This window comes from Etheostoma cragini, chromosome 14 (genome assembly GCF_013103735.1).
Source record: "Etheostoma cragini isolate CJK2018 chromosome 14, CSU_Ecrag_1.0, whole genome shotgun sequence".
NCBI classification, from domain to species: domain Eukaryota; kingdom Metazoa; phylum Chordata; class Actinopteri; order Perciformes; family Percidae; genus Etheostoma; species Etheostoma cragini.
Genome location: NC_048420.1, coordinates 6273987 through 6294160, shown reverse-complemented (window position 1 = coordinate 6294160; position 20174 = coordinate 6273987). Strand labels below are relative to the sequence as shown.

Genomic DNA, 20174 nt, shown 5'->3' with positions numbered 1-20174 from the left:
TGGATTGATTATTATATGAATACAAAGGTGTCCGATAGTCAACCAGCGTGTTTCTACCTAATGTTTCTCCCCAAAATCACTTCAGAAGAGTAGTCACAGCGCTCACTTGCTTTTTTTTGTAAAGCATAAAAGTTTAACAAAGAATGGTATTGATGATATTAGCAAAGATCCTTTTTAATTTTTTTCTTCAATGTAGATGCACTCTCCTACAAAATCACCACAGCAGTCGAGAATGATTTACTATTTCCAAACGGAGCTATTTATGTAATCTTTAAAAAATTACTTTTTCTTTTGTCATATTGCAGTATATATCGCAGGGGGGAAAAATCGCAATTTTCGATTTTTCCAATATCGTGCGGCTTACTGCACACCCCTACTAATAAGTATAATAGCACTTGTATCTAGTTCCTTCTATTGTCTTTTTTTCTCAGCCTTGTACCTGTAATGTTCAAAGCAATGCTACTTTTTAATCATAGTTGTATTGGTTATGATTACACTCTGATCTTTAAACTCTTAAGGTCACAGTCGTGGGAACATCAGATCAGCTGTTCATGGTCTTTACTCAACAGCACCCGTGCTCCAGTCTCAGCATGGCACTCCTGAAGAGCCACTCGTTTTTTAGAACGAAGAAAAAGAGGAACAGAGCCTTCTTTAGCAGTCACTGACCTCCATACACAAGAGACTTTACACTCCCGATCACAGACGCCTCAGCCCAAAGCTCTCCGGGATGCTGGAGGATGTGGAATGGTGTGTGAGACGCGAACAACTTGAGGAAACTGCCCTGTGAGGAAAATGCCGGTAAACAGATCAATGAAATCCTGAGCAATATGGGCTATATCCCAGCCTGCAGCACACAGACGTGTTAACATGATCCAATGAGGGCGAGGAGTGAAAAAAAACAAGACACCTCGAGTCGGTTTAACATCCTGGATTCCTAGGATTTATACTGAGCTGCAGACCACATCCTTCTAAAAGCCATTGTGACATGTTACTGGGCTCAACGCTAACTTTTTAAAGTGGTGGCAGATGTTTTAAACCACCTATATTTGGAGCAATTCCTTTCTTCTGTAACTATCCCACACCTTTTAATATTGAAACACTGAGATAATGGCTTGCAATATCCCATCCCTCTCAAATAGGGGCACGATGGATACAAAACTCACGGTTTGGGCGACGGTTTTGAGTTGTTGTTCGGGTGAGCACGAAAAGAGGGGAATTTAAATTATAAAAATGTAATACATTTTAACAATAATTGCATCTTTCACCATTACATTGTCTCTAAAAGACAGAACAAGGAGAAAAGGGTATTTTACAGTAACTTTGAATGCACCACGAGGTTTACCGGTTTTAAGTAAATGCAACATTTAGTCCTGTCTGTCTACAGCAGTGACCAGTTCTAGTTTGGGTTTGTTAGCTCACAGCTTTAGCGGCAGACTGTTGGAATCCCACACAGTGAAACACAGTCACACTTTAACACTGTTGAGCTGTCAGTACTTAGCTACAGTCGTAACTGGATTAGACACAGTTAACGCTAGGCTAACGTTACCTGCTGCCAAGTGTAGCGTGTCGTAAGTGTTGCTATTCAGTCCGGTAGATACCAGGCACCGGTGCCGTTTTAGCAGAGGATTGTAATCTGCGCTGCCTGTATGTTTCCACGGCAAACGTGAATGCATTGCGTTTAAAAAAAATATATATATAAGGGGCAACAGAAGCCACAAAATGGTGGCCAGTTGACTCAATCTGGTTGCCAAGGGCAACTGTGCAACCGTTGTCATCTAGCCCTGTTATGAATGTTTTTACATTAGGGCTGAACAATATAGTGTCATTTGTTGTTGTAATCGCAATAAACAACGAAATAAACACATTGCGAAAGGGTGCAACATAACGCGAAAGGCACATTATTTATGTCAGTTCAAAAGAAACCACAAACAGAGATGCACTTTGAAACGTCATTCCGTTTTAATTGGTGTCTTTATTTTCAATTCCATGTTCGATTTGTTCAATAAAAGAAAGCTGGAAATGATTTCCTCTCATTTGTTTTAAATGGGAGATATGGTGGTCCTTCCTTGCACACTGGGGTTAAAAGTGCATTACAGGTCACAGGAGAGTGCCTACTGGGGCGGTGCGGTTAGTAATGACCCCCCCACCCCCCACCTTCTCTTCCCCTCCTTTCCTCCACACACACATGCAAGCGCACACATTCTCCTGAACCTGGAGGAGCTCAGGAGAGTGTGGCCTGGGGGAGGCTACAGGGAAAACCTGGAGTGGAATATGTTATCATGGATAATGCTTAGTGACCGCCCTGACAGCCTGTTGATCTCCCCCCAACACACACACACACACACACACACACACACACACACACACGCACGCATATATCTTCACACACACCCCACGCTCCTGCTGAGCCACCCCCCCACCCAACCTCCTCTCTCTCTCATTGCAGCACTGTCATTCATAGAGTGCCAAAGCCTGCTGCTTTATTAAAGCCCAGGAAGAGCAAGGCCTGGCCCAGGTTCAAACAGCAGTGCAGCTGGGACCTGTTACATTTTCGGCAGACTGCCCTCTCTGTCTCGCTGGCTATAAATAGCCTTGGTGGTTGTCTCCCTTAACCAAGGAAAAGAGGTTTTTGGGGAAGAAAAAAAAAAACACACACACACACAGATTAATAACCGTGGGAAGAAATGAAAGCTTTGTGTCTGCTGCCCGAGGTCAGCGGGCCAGGAGGTGTTGCTACTTCAAAGCCCCCATTGTGGCTCGTACTTTTTGACTTCCCGCCGCTGTGGTGGGTTTGATGGGAACACACGGGCTGCCAGCGGTGTAGTGAGTTTCTCCAACAAGGCAGACAATCTAACGACAATGTCTTTCCAAATATTATTATTTTTTTCTATTATTATCAGGGGATGTGTTCTTGTTACACTGAGGGGGGTTGTGTTTGGGGGGATTCCACCAAACTCATCTCTTATGTACACAGCATCAGACACATTATGGACTTGGCTCCAACTGTTGACAGGGGATGCTACCTCATTACGAAGCCCAGGCCATGTGGATCTCCCAAGCCCAGTGTCCAAGCAGGCCAAAGTCCCCCCCCCCACCACCACCACCACCCCAGCCTCTATCCTGATTCCAGCTGAGGGGTGGGCCAGCTCCAGCCACCGCAGACACTTCCACTTCCTTAAGCTTATTTTCAAAGAAACCTTCACCGACGTCTCCGCCGTAACAGTATCCACCCACTGGCACAATGATCTCCTGGGCAGGGAAATGCTCCTGGCGGATATACTGGGCTTGATCGTTCATTCATTCATGGCCAATTTTTCCATTTCTAGTAGTAGGAAAGTAAATCCACTACTGTTTCCCCTCCCCGTTCTGCTTTTTGTTTTATATTTGCTTGATTTTTCTGTGATGGTTTATGACACGATGCTTGCACGACACACTCCAATGGTAGTCATCATTTGTGTTCATTGCTGAGTAATGCTTTTTTAAGGAAACCCACTAAAAAGGGATCCAAAATAACTGACTCTTTGTGTCACATCACTGGATTCTGAATCCGTTGCATCATTAAGGGGCTTGTTATGGCTTGTTAGGGTGTGACTGTGCAGTCTAATAAGGGCAACAGACGCACACCATAACCATCAACCCCAAAACCAAAGACCAACAATTACCTCTAAAGTCAAACCTTTTCCATACAGTTGTAAAGCCAGACCAGCCAGTCTGTCCATCCACTGTTTTTAGCTCATTGAAACATTGCAAATTCCCTCTGTGTGTCCTCCAGCCTCCAAGCCCAATGGACCAGGTAGGCAAGATGCGTGGCCAGCCATATGTAGGACCCAACCCTTACTCCCAGCAGCAGCAGGGGCCTCCCACAGGGCCTGTACCCCAGCAGGGAGGCTCTTACCCAGGGCAGGGCTACGGACCTCCTGGCCCTCAGAGGTATCCTATGGGGATGCAGCAGAACCGAACACCTGGCGCTATGGGCGGCATACAGTATGGACAGCAGGTCAGTAATGATTGATTTAGATGACCCTCTCTGCATCTTCATTGTAACTTTGCACAGCCTCTCTTGACGTTACAGTTTGACTTAAAAAGGCCAAATGTGTTTTCTAAATGAAGACATTTCTATGTGCCGTAGCGACTTCAATCACAGCTTCAACCCAGTGATTTCAATTTGACTTTTTCTAGTCTTTGTCCCAGATGGATAAATGAGATGAACCCTTGAAGGCTCTTGATGAGAAGTTCCAGGTTTACTTTTAGCCAAATCTGAGACTTTTGCTGTCATTTCTTGATGACTGTTGATATAACAAGTCAGTGCTTTTCCCTGACTTGAATAGAATTAATAATTAAAACAATGCATTTATAATCTCAGCACAATGTAATGAAGATGTAAACTCAGATAAGTAGATAACTGCTTTTGGGGTTTGGAGGGCAGCATGTTAAGAAACTGGGACTTTTCCTGCCCACTTCAGTAAGAATTATTGTTTAGTATTGAGCGGGTTGTACTGTTTTTCATTACATCCAAGCCACATTTCCATTTTTACTTAAAAAGTCTAACCCAGGTCAAACCAATACGTTATTAAAAATAAAAGACCCCCTGCCTTAGGAGAGGACAATTTAATAATTACAGGGCCTTTAATAGTGTCTGTGGTACTGGATCATGATGCAGAGCATTGTTTGAAGGCCCAGTTTAATACAGATTTTTACATTCCTAGAGCGGTCAGAGTTGGTCTGTGACTAACTGCTCCATGAAGGGTGGAAATGGTAGCATGCAGTAGATAAGTCACTCTATGGAGCCGACTCATCAGGCGTCGGGTGCAGGGTTGTTTGCAGGCGGCGGGTTGATTCTTTAAAGGCACATTCTGCTTTCAGCTGGAGGTGAAGCTGATAGATGTACCTGTACTTGAAGAAAACGTTAGAGATTTTGGGAAACATGCTTATTCCTTTCTGTCAAGCTTTGGATGAGAAAATCAATACCGCTCTCTTATTTGTCCATTCAATAAGAAGCTGGAGCCAGGAGATGCTTAGCGTAGCATAAAGACTGGAAACGGAACCAGGCTCACCTTGTTGTTTTGGCCAAGCATATAAGCCACCATAAAACCACATTGTTTTGTTTACTCTTTTTTTATTTTTATTATATACTAAATAAATGAGATCCTTTGGATAGAGCCGACTACTTGCTTTAGTTTTATATTTAGCATAATAATATGAAAGAGGTATCAATCATCCCATGTCTCTCTTGGCAAGAAAGCAAATAAGCGTATTTCCAAATTGTTGAACTATTCCTTTATGGCCTCTGTAGCCAAGAGACAGGAGAACACTATAGATTGGCTTTTCGATTTCCTGATGTCCAAGTGTCCTGGAGCAAGACACTAAAGTCGCCCCCGATGGACAGGCCGTGTGTGTGTGTGTGTGTGTGCGCAGGCGCTATATAAATGCAGTTCCTTTAACATGGTAATGGTACAAAGTGAGCGGACTATGTACAGCACAAACCAGAGTTGTTTTGTTGTTTATCTTTTAAAACCGCTGCTGCTGGATTTCATTAACTTTTAGAATTAGCTTTGCATGTCAAAAGTGAACTATTTAGTAAGCTTAACTATCAAGTACCATGTTTCAGATTGCGTTTCAGTGGAGGAAGCCTGAGAAAAGCGAACCTGTCTGTTTTTCAATCGAGACTCTGTGTTTGCATCGAACGTTGATCCTCATTGGAATCGTTGCGCCAAGAACCAGAATGAACTCGATTCCCAAAGATTAAAACCCCTGTTAATCATAGATGATCTAAGCAGGGTTCGTACGGGTGCTTGAAATCCTTGGAATTGTTGGACTTTTGATGTTGCGTGAATTTGTATTTGATTTTTGCAACCCGTTCAATCGAAATAATATGATAAATCACGTCAAAAACAGTGTCTGTCTATCTGCGGAGCGCGGACGAGCTGTCAAAGACCGTTGTAAAGTTGGTTTTATGTTGCATGGTCAAACTCCAGAATAGATTTTTTGAATGTGTCTAATAGCCAACGTCCAATATAAAACATGCACAGCATGGTCTGCCACAGCTAGGTAGTTGCGTGTGTGGCAGGCCTGTATCCCGCCAAAGACTGGAGCGAGTCATGTTAAACAGTTCTGCATCTGTTCTGTCCCTTGAATGCACTTTATGAATGTGGAGGCTATTGTAATTACATCCATCTCCACTGAGCCATGCAGAAGCCTGATTTGTTATTATTGAGGTATAGGCGATGTGCTCGTGATGGGGGGGTCTTGAGTCTTGCTGGCCACGGCACATGAAATTATGAATCCGGCTGTGCTAGTGTTGCAGTGTTTCCTCTAGATTTTATCTTCTAATGTTAGCTACCTAGCGTTACCTTGAAACCATCCAGACGGTACAGTACGTACCTGAAACCGGGGATTTAACGGCACCGCTCTTTTTACACACAGTTTAACAACAAACCTCTGAGTCAACATTACTAGCTACGTAGCTAGTAGCCCACTGTAAGGTTGAGGATGGCCTTATATAATATTTACGCTGCTGTATTCTAGGGCTGCACGATTATGGCCAAAATGATAATCACGATTATTTTTAACAACATTTTTATTTGTTGATTTTTTTCTGTACTCACAGAGAGACGGCTGACTCATTATGAACGGGTCCAGCACGGGTCGAACGGTGGAGACACGTTGTGTGAATGAAACGTCTATATCGTCACTGCGCTGCATTTTTATGAACTATGATATTCAGGCCATGGGTCACATCTCTGGTCCTGGTCCAGCAGCTCCGTCTCACACGCTGTTACTCCACCAACTGAAGTTAGTTGCATTCAATAACTTCTTCTGTGTTCTTCGCCGTGGCGGCCGCGATAGCAGGGTTACCACGGAAACACTGGTACAAATACAGGTTTGCCCCTCATATTTAACAATATACAGCTGTGTTAATAAAAAATTAAAACTGTGGACAAATGTCAGAAGTGTGGACCGGCGCTGTATGGCGGTGCCAGTAAGAGGAGGGAGAGCAGAGGAGAGATTCAACACAGGCACGGCTTTACAGAAGAAATGGGTCATGTAACGCAACATTAAACCATCTCCATATAAACAGCATTGCAGCGGATGCAAGGACATTAGCACCGGTGGGTCCTAGAGGAGCTAACAGCTAACAGACGCTACTAGCACCGACTAGCACTGGTCACCGCTGTTGACAAAATGTTGCGTTTACTGGTAAACTGGTAAATCTCAAGACCGAGTTATAACCGACTGCTATCTGTTGAGTTTTCCTCCCGTTACTCTGTCCTCTGTGACTTTCTACATCTAGAAACTAAGCTGCACGGGGTGCAGAGAACAACTCTGACTGGCACATGAGCAGTCGGGTTTACAGAGCGGTAGATTGGCAATGCAAAAAACCCGGAGCGTTCTATGAAATGATGCTTTAAAAAATAATCGCTCGATCCCGCAAATTTGATTGTGGGAAGTCAAAATCGTGATCGCGATTAAAATTTGATTAATTGTGCAGCCCTACTGTATTCACTTGTATATGTCTTGGCTAAGAAATACATTTTTTTATTAATATAGGCTATTTTTCAGGCAGGTGCTTGTGCACTGCCGGAGTTATCTGGAATCACAGGATGTTGTTACTGTCTCAGATTTTGATGAAACCTCGTATATATCAAGAATGTGTCCCAAAACCAAGGCCTGTAAAATATTTCTGTTCAAATCCTAAGTCTTTTTCAGCCCTTGAAATTTACTTCAGTTTTACAGCCTGAAAATCACATTATCTGGGACGCAATATCTGGAAATTAATATAATGGAAGGTATTATTCAGGTTAGAGAGAGAGACGGGCAGCTCCAACTTTGTAGGGTGGAAGACAAACATGTCAATATGACTGAACCATTACAAGTTTGTACAACATGCCCTAGTTTGGAAAAAAGAAATTTTCTAAAGACTGACATTAAGGTTAGCATAAACTTTTAGAAAAATCTAAGAGGGTGCAGTTGTTTTCCTGGATTTAGTCTGATTAGACACAGAATGACCCAGCTGCGTGTCATTTGGCTCAAATCCTCCCACTTACATTGACTCAGGCAGATTAGAGAGCAAGCAAAGCACTTAGACAGTGATACATTTTTTTAAATAAAACTTGTTTTGCTTAAAAAGCTGATCCTTCTGCTATTACAAAAACGATTTTGGCTGTTTTTAACAATGTCTTTTAATGTGACAGAAACACCAAATAATAATTTTTGACTATGTATTGGTATGTAATTTAGGGTAGTGTTAGGTGCTTAAAATGGACCTTGAAAGTGCCTGAAAAGGGCCTGTGGGAAAGGTGTAGGAACCCTGTCTAAAGAACAAAGCTATTGGAGAGCCCATCCGGACCACCATGTAGCATCTTTTCCACCTGGAAACAAAAATCGACTCAAGCAAAACGACTAAACGAGAGCAAGCCCTCAACCTTTTCGCTGTCTGGTTTATTTTCACGGCCGAAAGCAAACGTGGGAAATTCAGGCTGTGTCTTTGGGCCCAGTGGGCAGCACTTTCCGACAGCGCCGTCCAATTGAAAACCTCAAACATCCAGTTTGCCGTCGCTACTTCCTCATTGCTCGGAATAAGACCCTTCTTGAACTCTCTCAGCCAGCCAGTCGGCCTTAACAGACAAATGCATGCAGGGAATCCCGTCGAGTCAAGCCTTTTCTTCCACGGCCGCTGTCTGTGGTCTTGTGCCCATTGTGTGGTGTGATTATCTCACACCGGCCTGCCTGGTGTCTGACCATGGACTCGATAAGTGTCCTGCAGAGAAGGAAACGGCTTCCCTCCCTTTGTCAGACTGATACAATACAGCCACTTCATGTTGTTTTAAATGTGTGGCTATTCTTTACTATCTTGTATTCTCTTTGATTTTTTTTTTACTGTTTCCTCACAAGGTCAGCGCTTTCTCCTTCCATGCTCCTTGAGGGTAATGAAACAAAATAGCTGTATTGAAAGGCTTTCTGCGCACAGGGTCGGACAGAATATGAAAAGCCTCCGATTTGAAGTTCAAGGAGATGAAGTCAAAACTCAATTTTTATTTTCACAGCTGTAATTTAAAGGGATACACGGCTGAATTCCCACACTTGGATGGTTTTTCTTACGCTCTTTGACTGACTTTTCTCTCTCACCGACACAGAACAGTTGTCTTTCCCTTTTAATTTGTGAGAATGATAAAGAGATGCTCTGATTACTCCGCTGAGAACCAATGGTAAAAACAAATCAAAGAGGGGAGTTTGAAAATTGGGTTATTTTTATATATTTTTTGCCGCTTTAGAAAGGATCCTGTCAGTGCACAGACTGTATTCAGCTAGTGATTGATATTCTACAGAGGGACTGGGGATAGTAAACCTGCAGTAAAAGAAAGCTGTTTATGTTCAGAGGCAGTTCAACTGGGCTTGGTTATATTTACTCGCAAATCTCTTCCGCTATTGTTGATCCTGACCATTCTTTCTGTTTTTTATTGTCTAGATGTCGGCCTATGGACAACAAGGACCTGGCGGCTACAGCCAGCAGAGCCAGAGCTACTATGGTCAGCACGGCGCCCCCCCTCACCCTGGCCAGCAGCAGCCTCCGTACACTGGTCAGCCCCAAGGCAGCTCTGGAACTCCCTACCCCCAGCAGGGCCATGCTTCACAACCTTCTGGCCAGCACGGGCAGACTGGACCCCCCTACCAACAATCCCAGGGCCCCCATGGACCTCCTCCAGGGCAGCCCCCATATAGCCAGCCCCCACAGTCCCAACCAGGACAGCCACCCTACGTCCCTTCACAGCAGCAGCAGCAGCAGCCTCAACAGCAGCAGGGACCAGGTACCCAAAGTCAGCCGGGCCCTCAGGGCCAGCCTGGTTACCAACAAGCCCCTGGACCAGGGCAGCCACCACAGCAGCAGCAAACTCAGCAGCAGCAAGCGGCCCCCCAACAACAACAACAACAACAACAACAACAACAACAACAACAACAACAACAACAACAACAACAACAACAACAACAGCAACAACCAGGAGGTCCACCTCCTCAAACCCAGCAACCTTCAGGTCATGGCCAGCAGGGTCAACCATCACCTTACTCACAGACACCCCCCCTGCAGCAGCCCCCACCACAACAACAGCAGCAGCAGTCACCATATCAGAGGTTCCCACCCCCTCCACAGGTAATGCCGCTACACAGAACTCTGTTAGAACACGTGAGCTATAATGTTATTGCTGTCCGTCTGTGCTTCCACTAGACTGCGTTCACCTAAGTGGCTTATTTATGCCAAGTCCTGTTGTGTTCCTTAACTCTCCAATGTTGCACAAGTAGACTTTTCACAATTACTGTTTTCAATCCGATCGTTTATAGATCTCGACGTTCCCGACCGCACTTGAAGGCAGCGAAAGATGGAGAGAAAAGAGACTGAGCTTTGTTGTTAACACTCAGGTGTTAGACAAACTCCTGGGCAGTTCAGTGCTTGTGTTTTGCTTTTGTGTTTTTACCCCCATAGTGTTTTAAAACTTTCTTGCGGCAGCGATAGAGGCAGTGGTGTTTCCTGTTCTCTACCACCGCATCAAAACCAAACTGACTAGTCTAATTGCCGGTAACATGATTGGCCACTGCAGCGTGACGTCTCTCAAAAAAGTTGCCTCGGCCTCCGCTTATGACCGCAGGCCACTGCTATTTTTTTGCGTCACCCCCGCCGCAGCCTAAACGCACTACCCCCATTAAAAATGAAAAATTGAAAAATGGGATGGAAAAACCTGCGTTTTCGCCGCGCCGTCTTGCGGCCGACGCAGGCTGGGAGAATGCAGGCTTACTGTTTGCAGCAGTGATTTCAGGGCCGACCCACGCTCCGATGCATTTGTTGTGCTCCATCGGTGCTGTATCAATCCATGCCTCCCTTCCAACGTTAATGCAAACTGTCCTGTAGCTGCTTCACAGTAAACATTTTCCAGTCCCTCAATGTTTCATGCCTTTCTGAGGCATAATTGACTGTGTTCTGGAATAGACGATTAAAGTCATTATTTATTATTTATTATTTATGTCCAAAGTAACGCTGTGAGTATATGGAAGGCTTGTTAAATGAATAGTCTCCAGAGGTTCTGCCAGATGTCCCTCACCTTCTGCTTTCATAGTGTTGGCATTCTAAACTCCGGTGGAGTCAGGAAACATCCTCCGAGCTAGAACCAACATCAGTTGTATCTTTTTTTTAGTAAAATTCTCATCGTCCACTAGACCGAGTTCCAGATCTCGCCTCCCTACGTGCTCATGTTCCACCAAAACAAGTTCCGTCCCGCGGCTATTTTGCAGCGGCACCGTCCGACACGGACAATTGTGATTGTTTTAAAGAAATGCCAATGAAGCCGAGCACGTTTTTCCCCCATCCCGGAATTTTGTGTGGACTAGCCAGACCTTCCTCCACAGCCCTGTGGCGATAGGTCTGGCAATGCGAGACTGAATGAATCACCACGCACCACAACAACTCCTGCATTACATGGGAGAGAAGCTTTGCTGTTCAGTTTAGAATGTCGGAGGGAAAAAATTGAAGATAAAGCTACAAGTGAGCTACTCAAATAGCTGTAAAGTAGGCAATGCCTTTTCCTGGCAATGCCTCATCTATGGTGACCCAGACATGCCAAGCAGGAAGTATTTGAATCCCTGGTTGCTCATGGCACAGCACACTACATTTATCCAGCCCAGTGGAGATCTGTTTTTTGTGTTATATTGCTATACATGGCAAAGAGCCAATAAGCAGCAGCTTGATTTTGGGATTTTATAAGTATGGGATCCATCATATTATCTCCTTCTTGTCCCCATAATCAGGAACTCTCCCAGGATTCCTTTAGCTCCCAGTCCAGCGCTCCTCCATCCAACCAGCCCATGGCTTCCAACAAGAGCAGTCAAGAAGACGGCATGCAGGCCCGGCCATCCAGTCTGCCGGTGAGCCCGCCTTCTCTTCATTTACCATCTGACTTGTGCTCGTTGTAGCTGCTTCCGAGGTCAATGTAGCCGCTTCGGTTGATTAATGGACGCTACGGGTGTCACGCCACATCGCCGTTTACTCCGTTCGTCCCTGCACTCAGTGAAATGCAAAAGCAGCAGAGCGCAACGCTGCCGAATGAAATATATAGGGAAACACTGGAGGCAGCAGCTGGATATGCTAGCTACTGTTGTCCAAGGCCGACCCCAAATAACCAACACATTTAGCAAGCGCAAAATTGATGCGACACTACAGAAAAAAGGCAGAAAACTGCTACTGTTGAATGTCATCTTATCTTCCAATGGGCCAATAGCTGTCAACATAGCACATATCGGTCATTACTGATACAGATTCCATAGGGGTGGCACTCTTTGCACTCAGGATTCTTAAGTGAGTCCAAAATATTTCAGCCGCCCCGTTACTACCAGTTGTTCCCTCTTACCTGTCAAACTAATATCTGGGTTTAAAGCTCTTAATAATAAATTGCACTGTGCGTACTTTGCAATCGCTTGACTAGCAAACGCTTGAATTCAGCAGCACCAATCCATTCAGAGCAATGTGGTGGACATGTTATGTCTTTTATAGATAGCTATAACTACTTTGGGTATTGTAACTTTACTGGAGAATAGTCAGTACTTTAAACTGCGGACAATGGTGGATTCCCAGCAGGAATGCCTGCTTAATAGGGCTGCACGATATTAGTAAAATCTCTTAATGCGATTGCGATATGATTCATGATATTGGGAGGGAATGATCATCGTTTGATCATTCTCATTTTCATTGAAAAATACATTTTGAAAAAGGATTAAAGTGTGGTTCTATTTAAAAAAAAAAAAAAAAAAAAAAAAGTTAAAGATTTTTTCGCGAGGATCCGTACTAAACAGAGACTTTTTTTTTAAGTCTGTAGGCTAGGATTTGTAGGCCGGGACATCTCTGCAGCACCACAATACTTAATTTCAGAATGGTTTGACACGTATTTTGCCTTTTATCAAATATTGCACCACTTCATATTGCGATTTCTATAACATTGCGATTAACTGCTTAATTGCTGACATGTTAGGGGATACTCAAGTCTGCATAAAATTCCAAGTTATCCTAGGACAATTATGTTTTCTTAGTTGGCATATAGAAATGTATTTGACCCAATATCTTGAAATGAATGGCAGTAAGGACTTACATTTAGGGTGTGAACGGAGCTTTGAAAGAAGGGATGCCTACTGCCATCTTTTGAATGTAGACACCCTTCTCTGCTGCCTCTGACTTTAACATACACACAACAACAAGCTGATGCCAAGAGTGAGTAGAGGGTGTTCAAGCAGCGCAGGTTTCTACTGACGTGTTGGAAAAGAAATTCTGAAAGGGGGGGGGGGCGCGCATTTCTGCCAGGAAAAGGATTGTTGAAAGTGAAGTAAAACTGGCATCCGATAGCCCTGTGGCTAAGATAAAGGTGAGAGGGAACACCACCCCCCTCCCCCTCCCCGTTACAGAGGTGCCTCGCTGTAACACGTTGCAGTTTCCATGGCAGTGTTTATAGGTCAGACTGCGGAGCTAACCTCATTCTGAGCCTCAGGGAAGGAGATTGAGAAATGAGATCATTAATGAGAGAGAATGAAAGTGAGAGAGCGGAGTCTGTGGCGATGGGAGGAGGGGGGGGGGGATTGTGGGAGTGCAAGCAAATAACTTCAAATAGTGTGAGTGATTGGTTGGAGTGGGAGATGCTGAGAGGGAGGGGGGGGGGGGGGGGGGGGGGGGGGTGAGAGGCTGCGCTGTTGATGCCAGTAGGGCATGCACTCAGGATGTGTTTCCCTCCTCTTTTATTTATTTCTCTTATTTATGTATACATCTCTCTGCGGGCTCTGCCATTGGCCAAGCAGGCCACGGCTATTTTTGTTTATTTCCCTCCGACTTCTCGGGGATTCCCCATTGGTGCTTCGCGATTGGCTGCGAGAACCATTAATCTGGCTAAGGTAGAGATGAACTGATTCTCTTTCTCCTCCGCTTGCCCTCCGTCCCCTGTGGAGTGCACAGGACACTGTGTGCAGATTAGACCATTCTAGCTGCGAGTACAACCCTGAGAGCCTGGGTCTTAAAACAGCTAGCAAGTGTTATATCTGGAAAATAAAGCTATCTAGGTAACCAGACTTACACAGCACAAACTCTCCCACAATGCGGAAAGATCTTTCTAATAAGACTGAGATGCTGCTGTTTGCTAAATTCGTTGTTGAGAAGAGGATCCGTGGCTATGAAGTCTTCTTTAACCCTGGTGTATATCTGTTGATGGATTCTGAATTAGCAGTAGGTCTGAGGGCTGATTGTCAGAACCTGTCACCTTTGTGGTACCAGCTGAAACTCTGTCAAGTGTCAGTGACAGGAATTCATGTTATTCTGTTCTTTCTCTTTCTTTTTTATATTAAAGTCAGCGCCCCAAAGGCACAACTGAGCCGTCCTTCCATTTAATACACTCTTGACTCTGACTTCACTAAGCGTTAAAAAAAATACACCCAGAGAGGTAACAAACCAAAGGAAGTAGTGCATCACACACGGGTCTCAAAGTAAATGTGAAATATGTTAAGATGGAAGTGTATTTCCCTTAATGTGATAGTGACAGCGGATGGACAGGAAAGGTGGGAGGGAGATGGGGGACACGCCACAAAGGGCCGCGGGTCAGATGTGAACCCGGGCTGCTGCAAAAGGACTCAGCTTACATGGGGCACACGCTCTTATTGGGTGAGCTAGAGGTCGCCCCAAACTGGGCTGTCTTTGTAGTAGAATGGTACGATCCTTTTTGTTGTTGTTGCTACATGGCCAGAGACTACAGAGGAAAGGGCGTGCTATTGATGTACAGGGTACCAGCTGAGATCAGTTACATTGTTTTTTGAACCAAGGAAGTAGTTTTCAGATTATATTATGCATAAAACCTTTAAACATTTCTTTTTTGCATAGAATAGTAATCGTTAAAAATAGCCTAATAATTGTTGGGGGGAAAAAACTTAGCCTTATGGATGTTTTCATTTTAATATGCGGCCCAGTGAATCCTCAGGATGAACTGGATCTGTGGATGGCGGCCTTAGTGACAACCTTACATAGATCAGTAAGCGTATCACGTGGGCATTCATATTTGCTAATAATATGTTGTATTAATTGAAAAAAAATTAACAATAATTTGCTGGCCCCCTTGCATTGACTCCGAGGACCCCCTGTTGAAGATCCCTCCATTGGAGGAAAACATATATCCATATTTTGGGCGGGTTTACTAAGAATATCTTTTGCAGGCCTTGAGAAGTTTTGCTTTTCTTTTGCTAAATAGAAAGAGGGACTACTCTTTGGAAAACTTCCCTATATAATTCTAACCAGTGACAAACGGATATCGGTACTGAAACTCTGAACATTTTTTTGCAATTCAAGTTGTACCCAGCCCTAATAAGCGAATTATTAGCTCACCAGCAAGCTCATTGTCTTATTAGCAAGCAAGTGCATCACAAAAAACAACCATAGTGTCTAGCCTACAAGGTATCATATTTTCAATATGACTTTATTTCATTTTTACTATTCATTCATCTGTTAAATGATAAACAGTTATTGCATTGATTGATTCAGAAAAGGTGATCAGTACTTATACCTATTTGTGCGCTTCCGCTTGGCTAGTCTGATTTAAACTTAAATTAACTAGCTTGTATCATATTCCGTGGTGAAATGTAACGAAGTACTTTTACTCACGTACTGTATTTTACTACAAATGTTGAGGCACGCGACTTTTCACGCAACTTTCTACTTCTACTCCACTACATTCACCTGACAGCATTAGTTAATTTACAAATGAAGGTTATTGCACACAGAGCACATGTCGTTTATAAAATAGTCCGTTTTATTAGAAATTAAATAAACTACCCAACGACATACAGGCCTACAAGTCTTTCTGAAATAATTAGACCTTAAACGCTGAGTTGACTGACAGAACAGTTTGGATCGTTTCCAGTTTCTAAAATGTGAGTACTTTTAATACTTTAAGTATGATTCCTTGATGATACTTTCATAACTACTACATACTTAAGTAAGATAACGCAGGACTTCTACTGTAACAGAGTGTATTGTTTTACTAAAGGATCTAAATACTTCTTCCACCACTCATCATAATAAGCAAAGAGACCAAGTTTTCCAAATTATAGTACACCTGAGAAGATGTGTGTTTGTTTTGCGAGCACCTGCAGTGATTGGTACAGACGCCTCCGTTTTAATCTGCCTCAGAACATGTTTGCATCCCAATCCAACGGCGGCTGAGTTGTAAGCGCTATTTAGCTACTTTAGTAGCTTTCGCACAGAGCCAGCCAGACATCACCTCATCCAGAGCACAGATGGGTCTGTTTGAGCCAGGTGCTAAAAACCCCAGCGTCTGTCAGGGCTGCCGTCGCGCTGGGACTAGAGGAGTACAGGAGGCTCAGCTCCTGCTGGAAGGTGCAGGTAGGAAAGCAACAGTCAGCCTGAGAAAAGGGATGTGGATAAGAGGAGGTGAGGAGGGAGGAGGGAGGAGGGAGGGCGGGGGGATAAACAGGCAGCCGCAGTGGAACTAGCTGAGCAGGTTGAGCTGGTTCTTGGCTCCCGGACACAAATGCACAGTTCAACTGTTGAGCACTTACCACGCTGTTGGTTCCCCGGACCTGCTGTTGTCTTTATGGAAAACCTCTTTGCACGTGTAGTCATGTAGCTGATGCTAATCTAAACCAACTTACAGTGAGTACAGCACAATAAGCAATACAACTGCAAAGCAGTAGTTTGTGTTGTCTTAAAAGAATAACTAATAATGTCATTTCTAGGAAAGAAAATGAATTAAGACCTAAGAGGAAGCTCTTTTTTTTGTTGTACTTTTCTCTTTCGAATGCGTCACATCATTGATTCTGTTTTTAATGACTAACCATAGTTGCTGGTTAAAGGGGCAACTGATTTCACTATTCACTGGGGTGTCCTCTGTGGCTCTGGAAAGGAGTTTTCTAAAAGTTTAAAAAAATAACTGATGGTGTCATCAGGGTTATTTCAGTTTGGGCTTAGGATCTGAAATAATTAGTATAAAAGCCTGCCTTTAAAAAAACAAAAGGTGTGGAGTTGGAAAGATGTGAGTTTAGCAATCTGGACTGATATGTCGATTTCAATCCTCAACGATCCAATATTATCTATACAGAGTAAATATATATCCTATCGTCATCTTTAAGATGCGCCTTTATTTGAAATTTCCATTTTATATAAATATTGTTTTTGTTATAAAAAGGGTAGTTTGTTTTGAACTCAATCGTTTGGAAGAGCTTAGTATTGAAATTTTCAAATCATATTTTAGTTGCTTGTTTGTGAGTTGCTGTAAATATGAGTGATTGTGTTAAATAGACTAATGAAATCGTATCAGCCGCAGGCCTCTGAATTTCATGGAATCAACATCGTATCACGGCAGACTTTGTGATATAAATAAATGTTGTATTATTGTCCAAAGAATCACTATAGTATTGCATCCTGATAAAACTTGACTTGCACCTCTAGTATATACTACTAGTTGGATTTTCATTGTTTTGATTGGCTCTAGCCAGGTTAGCCATTGTTAGCAATGCCAGTTTATAACAACATATTACACTGTTTTTTGTGCATACAGACAGTGTAACATCTCCACAGATAGAATATAAACAACACTGTGTTTACGACAGAAGTGCTTATAACTGTATGTCACTACAGCTTTCACAACTGTTGCTGCACTGGGCATCCATGTTGGATTTTTATCTCAGGGTACTCGGCGGTTGCCTGAGTTCCGAGCTCGAAAATCCGAGGTCAGGGGGCGTGTTTCCGACCTTAGCCTCTGAGTTCCAAATACCAATGGAACGCATTAAGAGGAGACGGGGAAGGTTTCGTGAAAGATGCTGTGGAGTTGCATTATGGGACATGTAGGGTCTTGTGTTGGTGGAGCTTGACTCACGCTAAGGGCTAAAAGTCAGGATATCTCAGCCCCCTCTGCTTTGATTTTCACCGGTGTTTTTTAACCTGTTGTTATCCCAACATTGCTGCAGCTTTACCCCTTTAATGACCAAACTAGCTATTCACATTCAGTGCTGCTCCGGTTTTGTTGGGGCCGGCCATCTCAAGCTAAGTCACGTTAGCAGCACCAATGTGTTCTAGCTCAGTTCAATTTAAGGATGAATCAAGTGTCTTTGTCATTATCACCAGAACTCCTTGTATTCATCATATCACTCCTGGTCCTCCGCAGCTTCATTAGCTCCTGGTTAAACACAGCATTAATTATAAGATCCTGCTTCCCGTTCACATCAACTCACCCACCCGTACTCTCAGGTCTTCCACTTCCAAACCCCTCGCTCAACCCTCCGCCCTTTTGACCACCTCTGGGCTTAGAGCATTCAGCCACTCAGCCCTCTGCATCTGGAACTCCCTTCCGCCAAATATCTGCAACACTGACTGTCTTTCCAGTTTTGAAACCCCCTAAAAACACACCTTTTTAAACTGGCTTATTCTCTTTGATCATTGTATATGTTGGTCTGATTTTGTATTTGTAAATATGCCCTATACCTTTTGTTAGAATGTTTTTTACTTAGTACATAGTTTTTTCTTGTAAGGAGACCTTTAGTGCTTTCAAAGGCGCCGAAAAAATGTATTAATATTATTATTTAGGGAAGAGGATTGAAATCTCCTACCAGCAAACTGCAGAAGTAAAGTAGAGTGTTCGCTGTCTTTGCTTTCATACTCCCTGGAAGTGACACTTCCTCTCCATGTCAACCCATAAGAATGGAAATAACTACCAGACCACTACCAACTTCCCTCCCTCCCTCCCACCGTTCCCCTTCTCTTTAAAAACCCCCCAGCAAATCTCCTTGTCCTTTCCCAGGTCTTTCGTACACCCTTTCTCCGCTGTGGGGCTAATCCTACTCGGAGCCGCCCACTGGTTGTGATGCTCCTTTTTTCTGATGTGTCTGAATGTGCTCCGGACTGGAGAGGAAGGTCACATGTTGGTCACACACACACACACACACGCCTGAGTTTGTTTTTCCTGCCCTCCTTCCCCCTGTTCATCTTGCCTTTCCACGTAAGAGGCTTCATCTGGAGTGGGTTTTATCTTGATGGAACGGCCAATCCTGTGCGTTGTCTACTTCATTTGTGTCACAGATGTATGTTTGCCTTTTAAACTATGTTGTAGTGAAGTAGACTCTGTAAGATTGTTTTACGCCCTACTTAAAATGAACAACTTAAACATCAGTGGTGGAAACCACCAGAGGCCTCACGATAAAACATCATTAAACATACTGCAGTATTCTGCGATATATTGCAATTTTTATATTTCTTCAAATTTCCAATGATGCCCCCAAAATGAAACTTTATCAACATCTGTTTCATCTAAAAAGAAACATTTCTCTGTTTGTTCATCTCACTTTCATTTCATTGCTGCAAAATGGGATTGTCAAGCAGACTCACCAACGCATATATAATAATAAATCCATACTTGGCTTCTGTGTATCAATACAGTATAGCCGATATATACCTAAACAAAGCATGTGGTAGGGCTGCCGATTATGGAAAAATTCCTAATAACAATAATATATATTATATATAATACAAATAATAATTTGTGTCGATATTGAAATATTTTAAACATGATTACTAATTGACTTTTGGAAATTTGTTGCAAGTATTGAACTTTAAAGAAAAGGTGAAATCACAGAACTGTGAAATTTCCCTTAATACGCTTCCCCTTTTGAACATTCAGAACACAAGGACAAAATAGAGTTTACTTACACAAATTGAATGTGCGCAATTATTGTTTAGATTATTCTGTTTTTGTGATCATTAGGAGCTAAAACTGTAATCGCGATTTAAAATTTCACTTTTTCACTTCACTCAGCCCTAGTATGTGGTAGATGAGAGGCTTCTATGTCACGTCATTTGAATGATAAAAGGCATACATTCTTGCTTTCTTCTCAGCTATCTATTAATTTAGTGGTGGCCTTGCTTTGACTGCAGGTCCTGGTGTTCTCACCTTTTTATATTTAGCACTGCATGTGTTCCTATCAGGACCCCACCCTTGCATGCATTCAGTCTCATCCAGTGCATGTGCAAAGCCCAGGGACCACCCACAGAACAACAACAGCCCCGCTCTCCCCCTCTAATGACCTTTAATGTTATGTGCCAGGCCTCCTGATCTGGCACCGAGGGATCTTCCAGTCTTGGTGCTGATCAACTCTGA

At 43.4% G+C, this 20174-nt stretch overlaps 1 protein-coding gene across 3 annotated transcripts in view; it reads left to right on the top strand.

The window, feature by feature from the left end:
* Nucleotides 1–20174, top strand: part of arid1ab (AT rich interactive domain 1Ab (SWI-like)) — a 61417-nt gene that overhangs the window by 21131 nt on the left and 20112 nt on the right. The window contains exons 2-4 of one of the 3 annotated variants that reach the window (XM_034891303.1): nucleotides 3773–3997; nucleotides 9467–10147; nucleotides 11794–11910. In XM_034891303.1, the coding sequence (XP_034747194.1) occupies nucleotides 3773–3997; nucleotides 9467–10147; nucleotides 11794–11910 (1023 nt within the window). The remainder of the gene's footprint in view (nucleotides 1–3772; nucleotides 3998–9466; nucleotides 10148–11793; nucleotides 11911–20174) is intronic. The other 2 variants (XM_034891304.1, XM_034891305.1) reach the window with 2 other exon arrangements.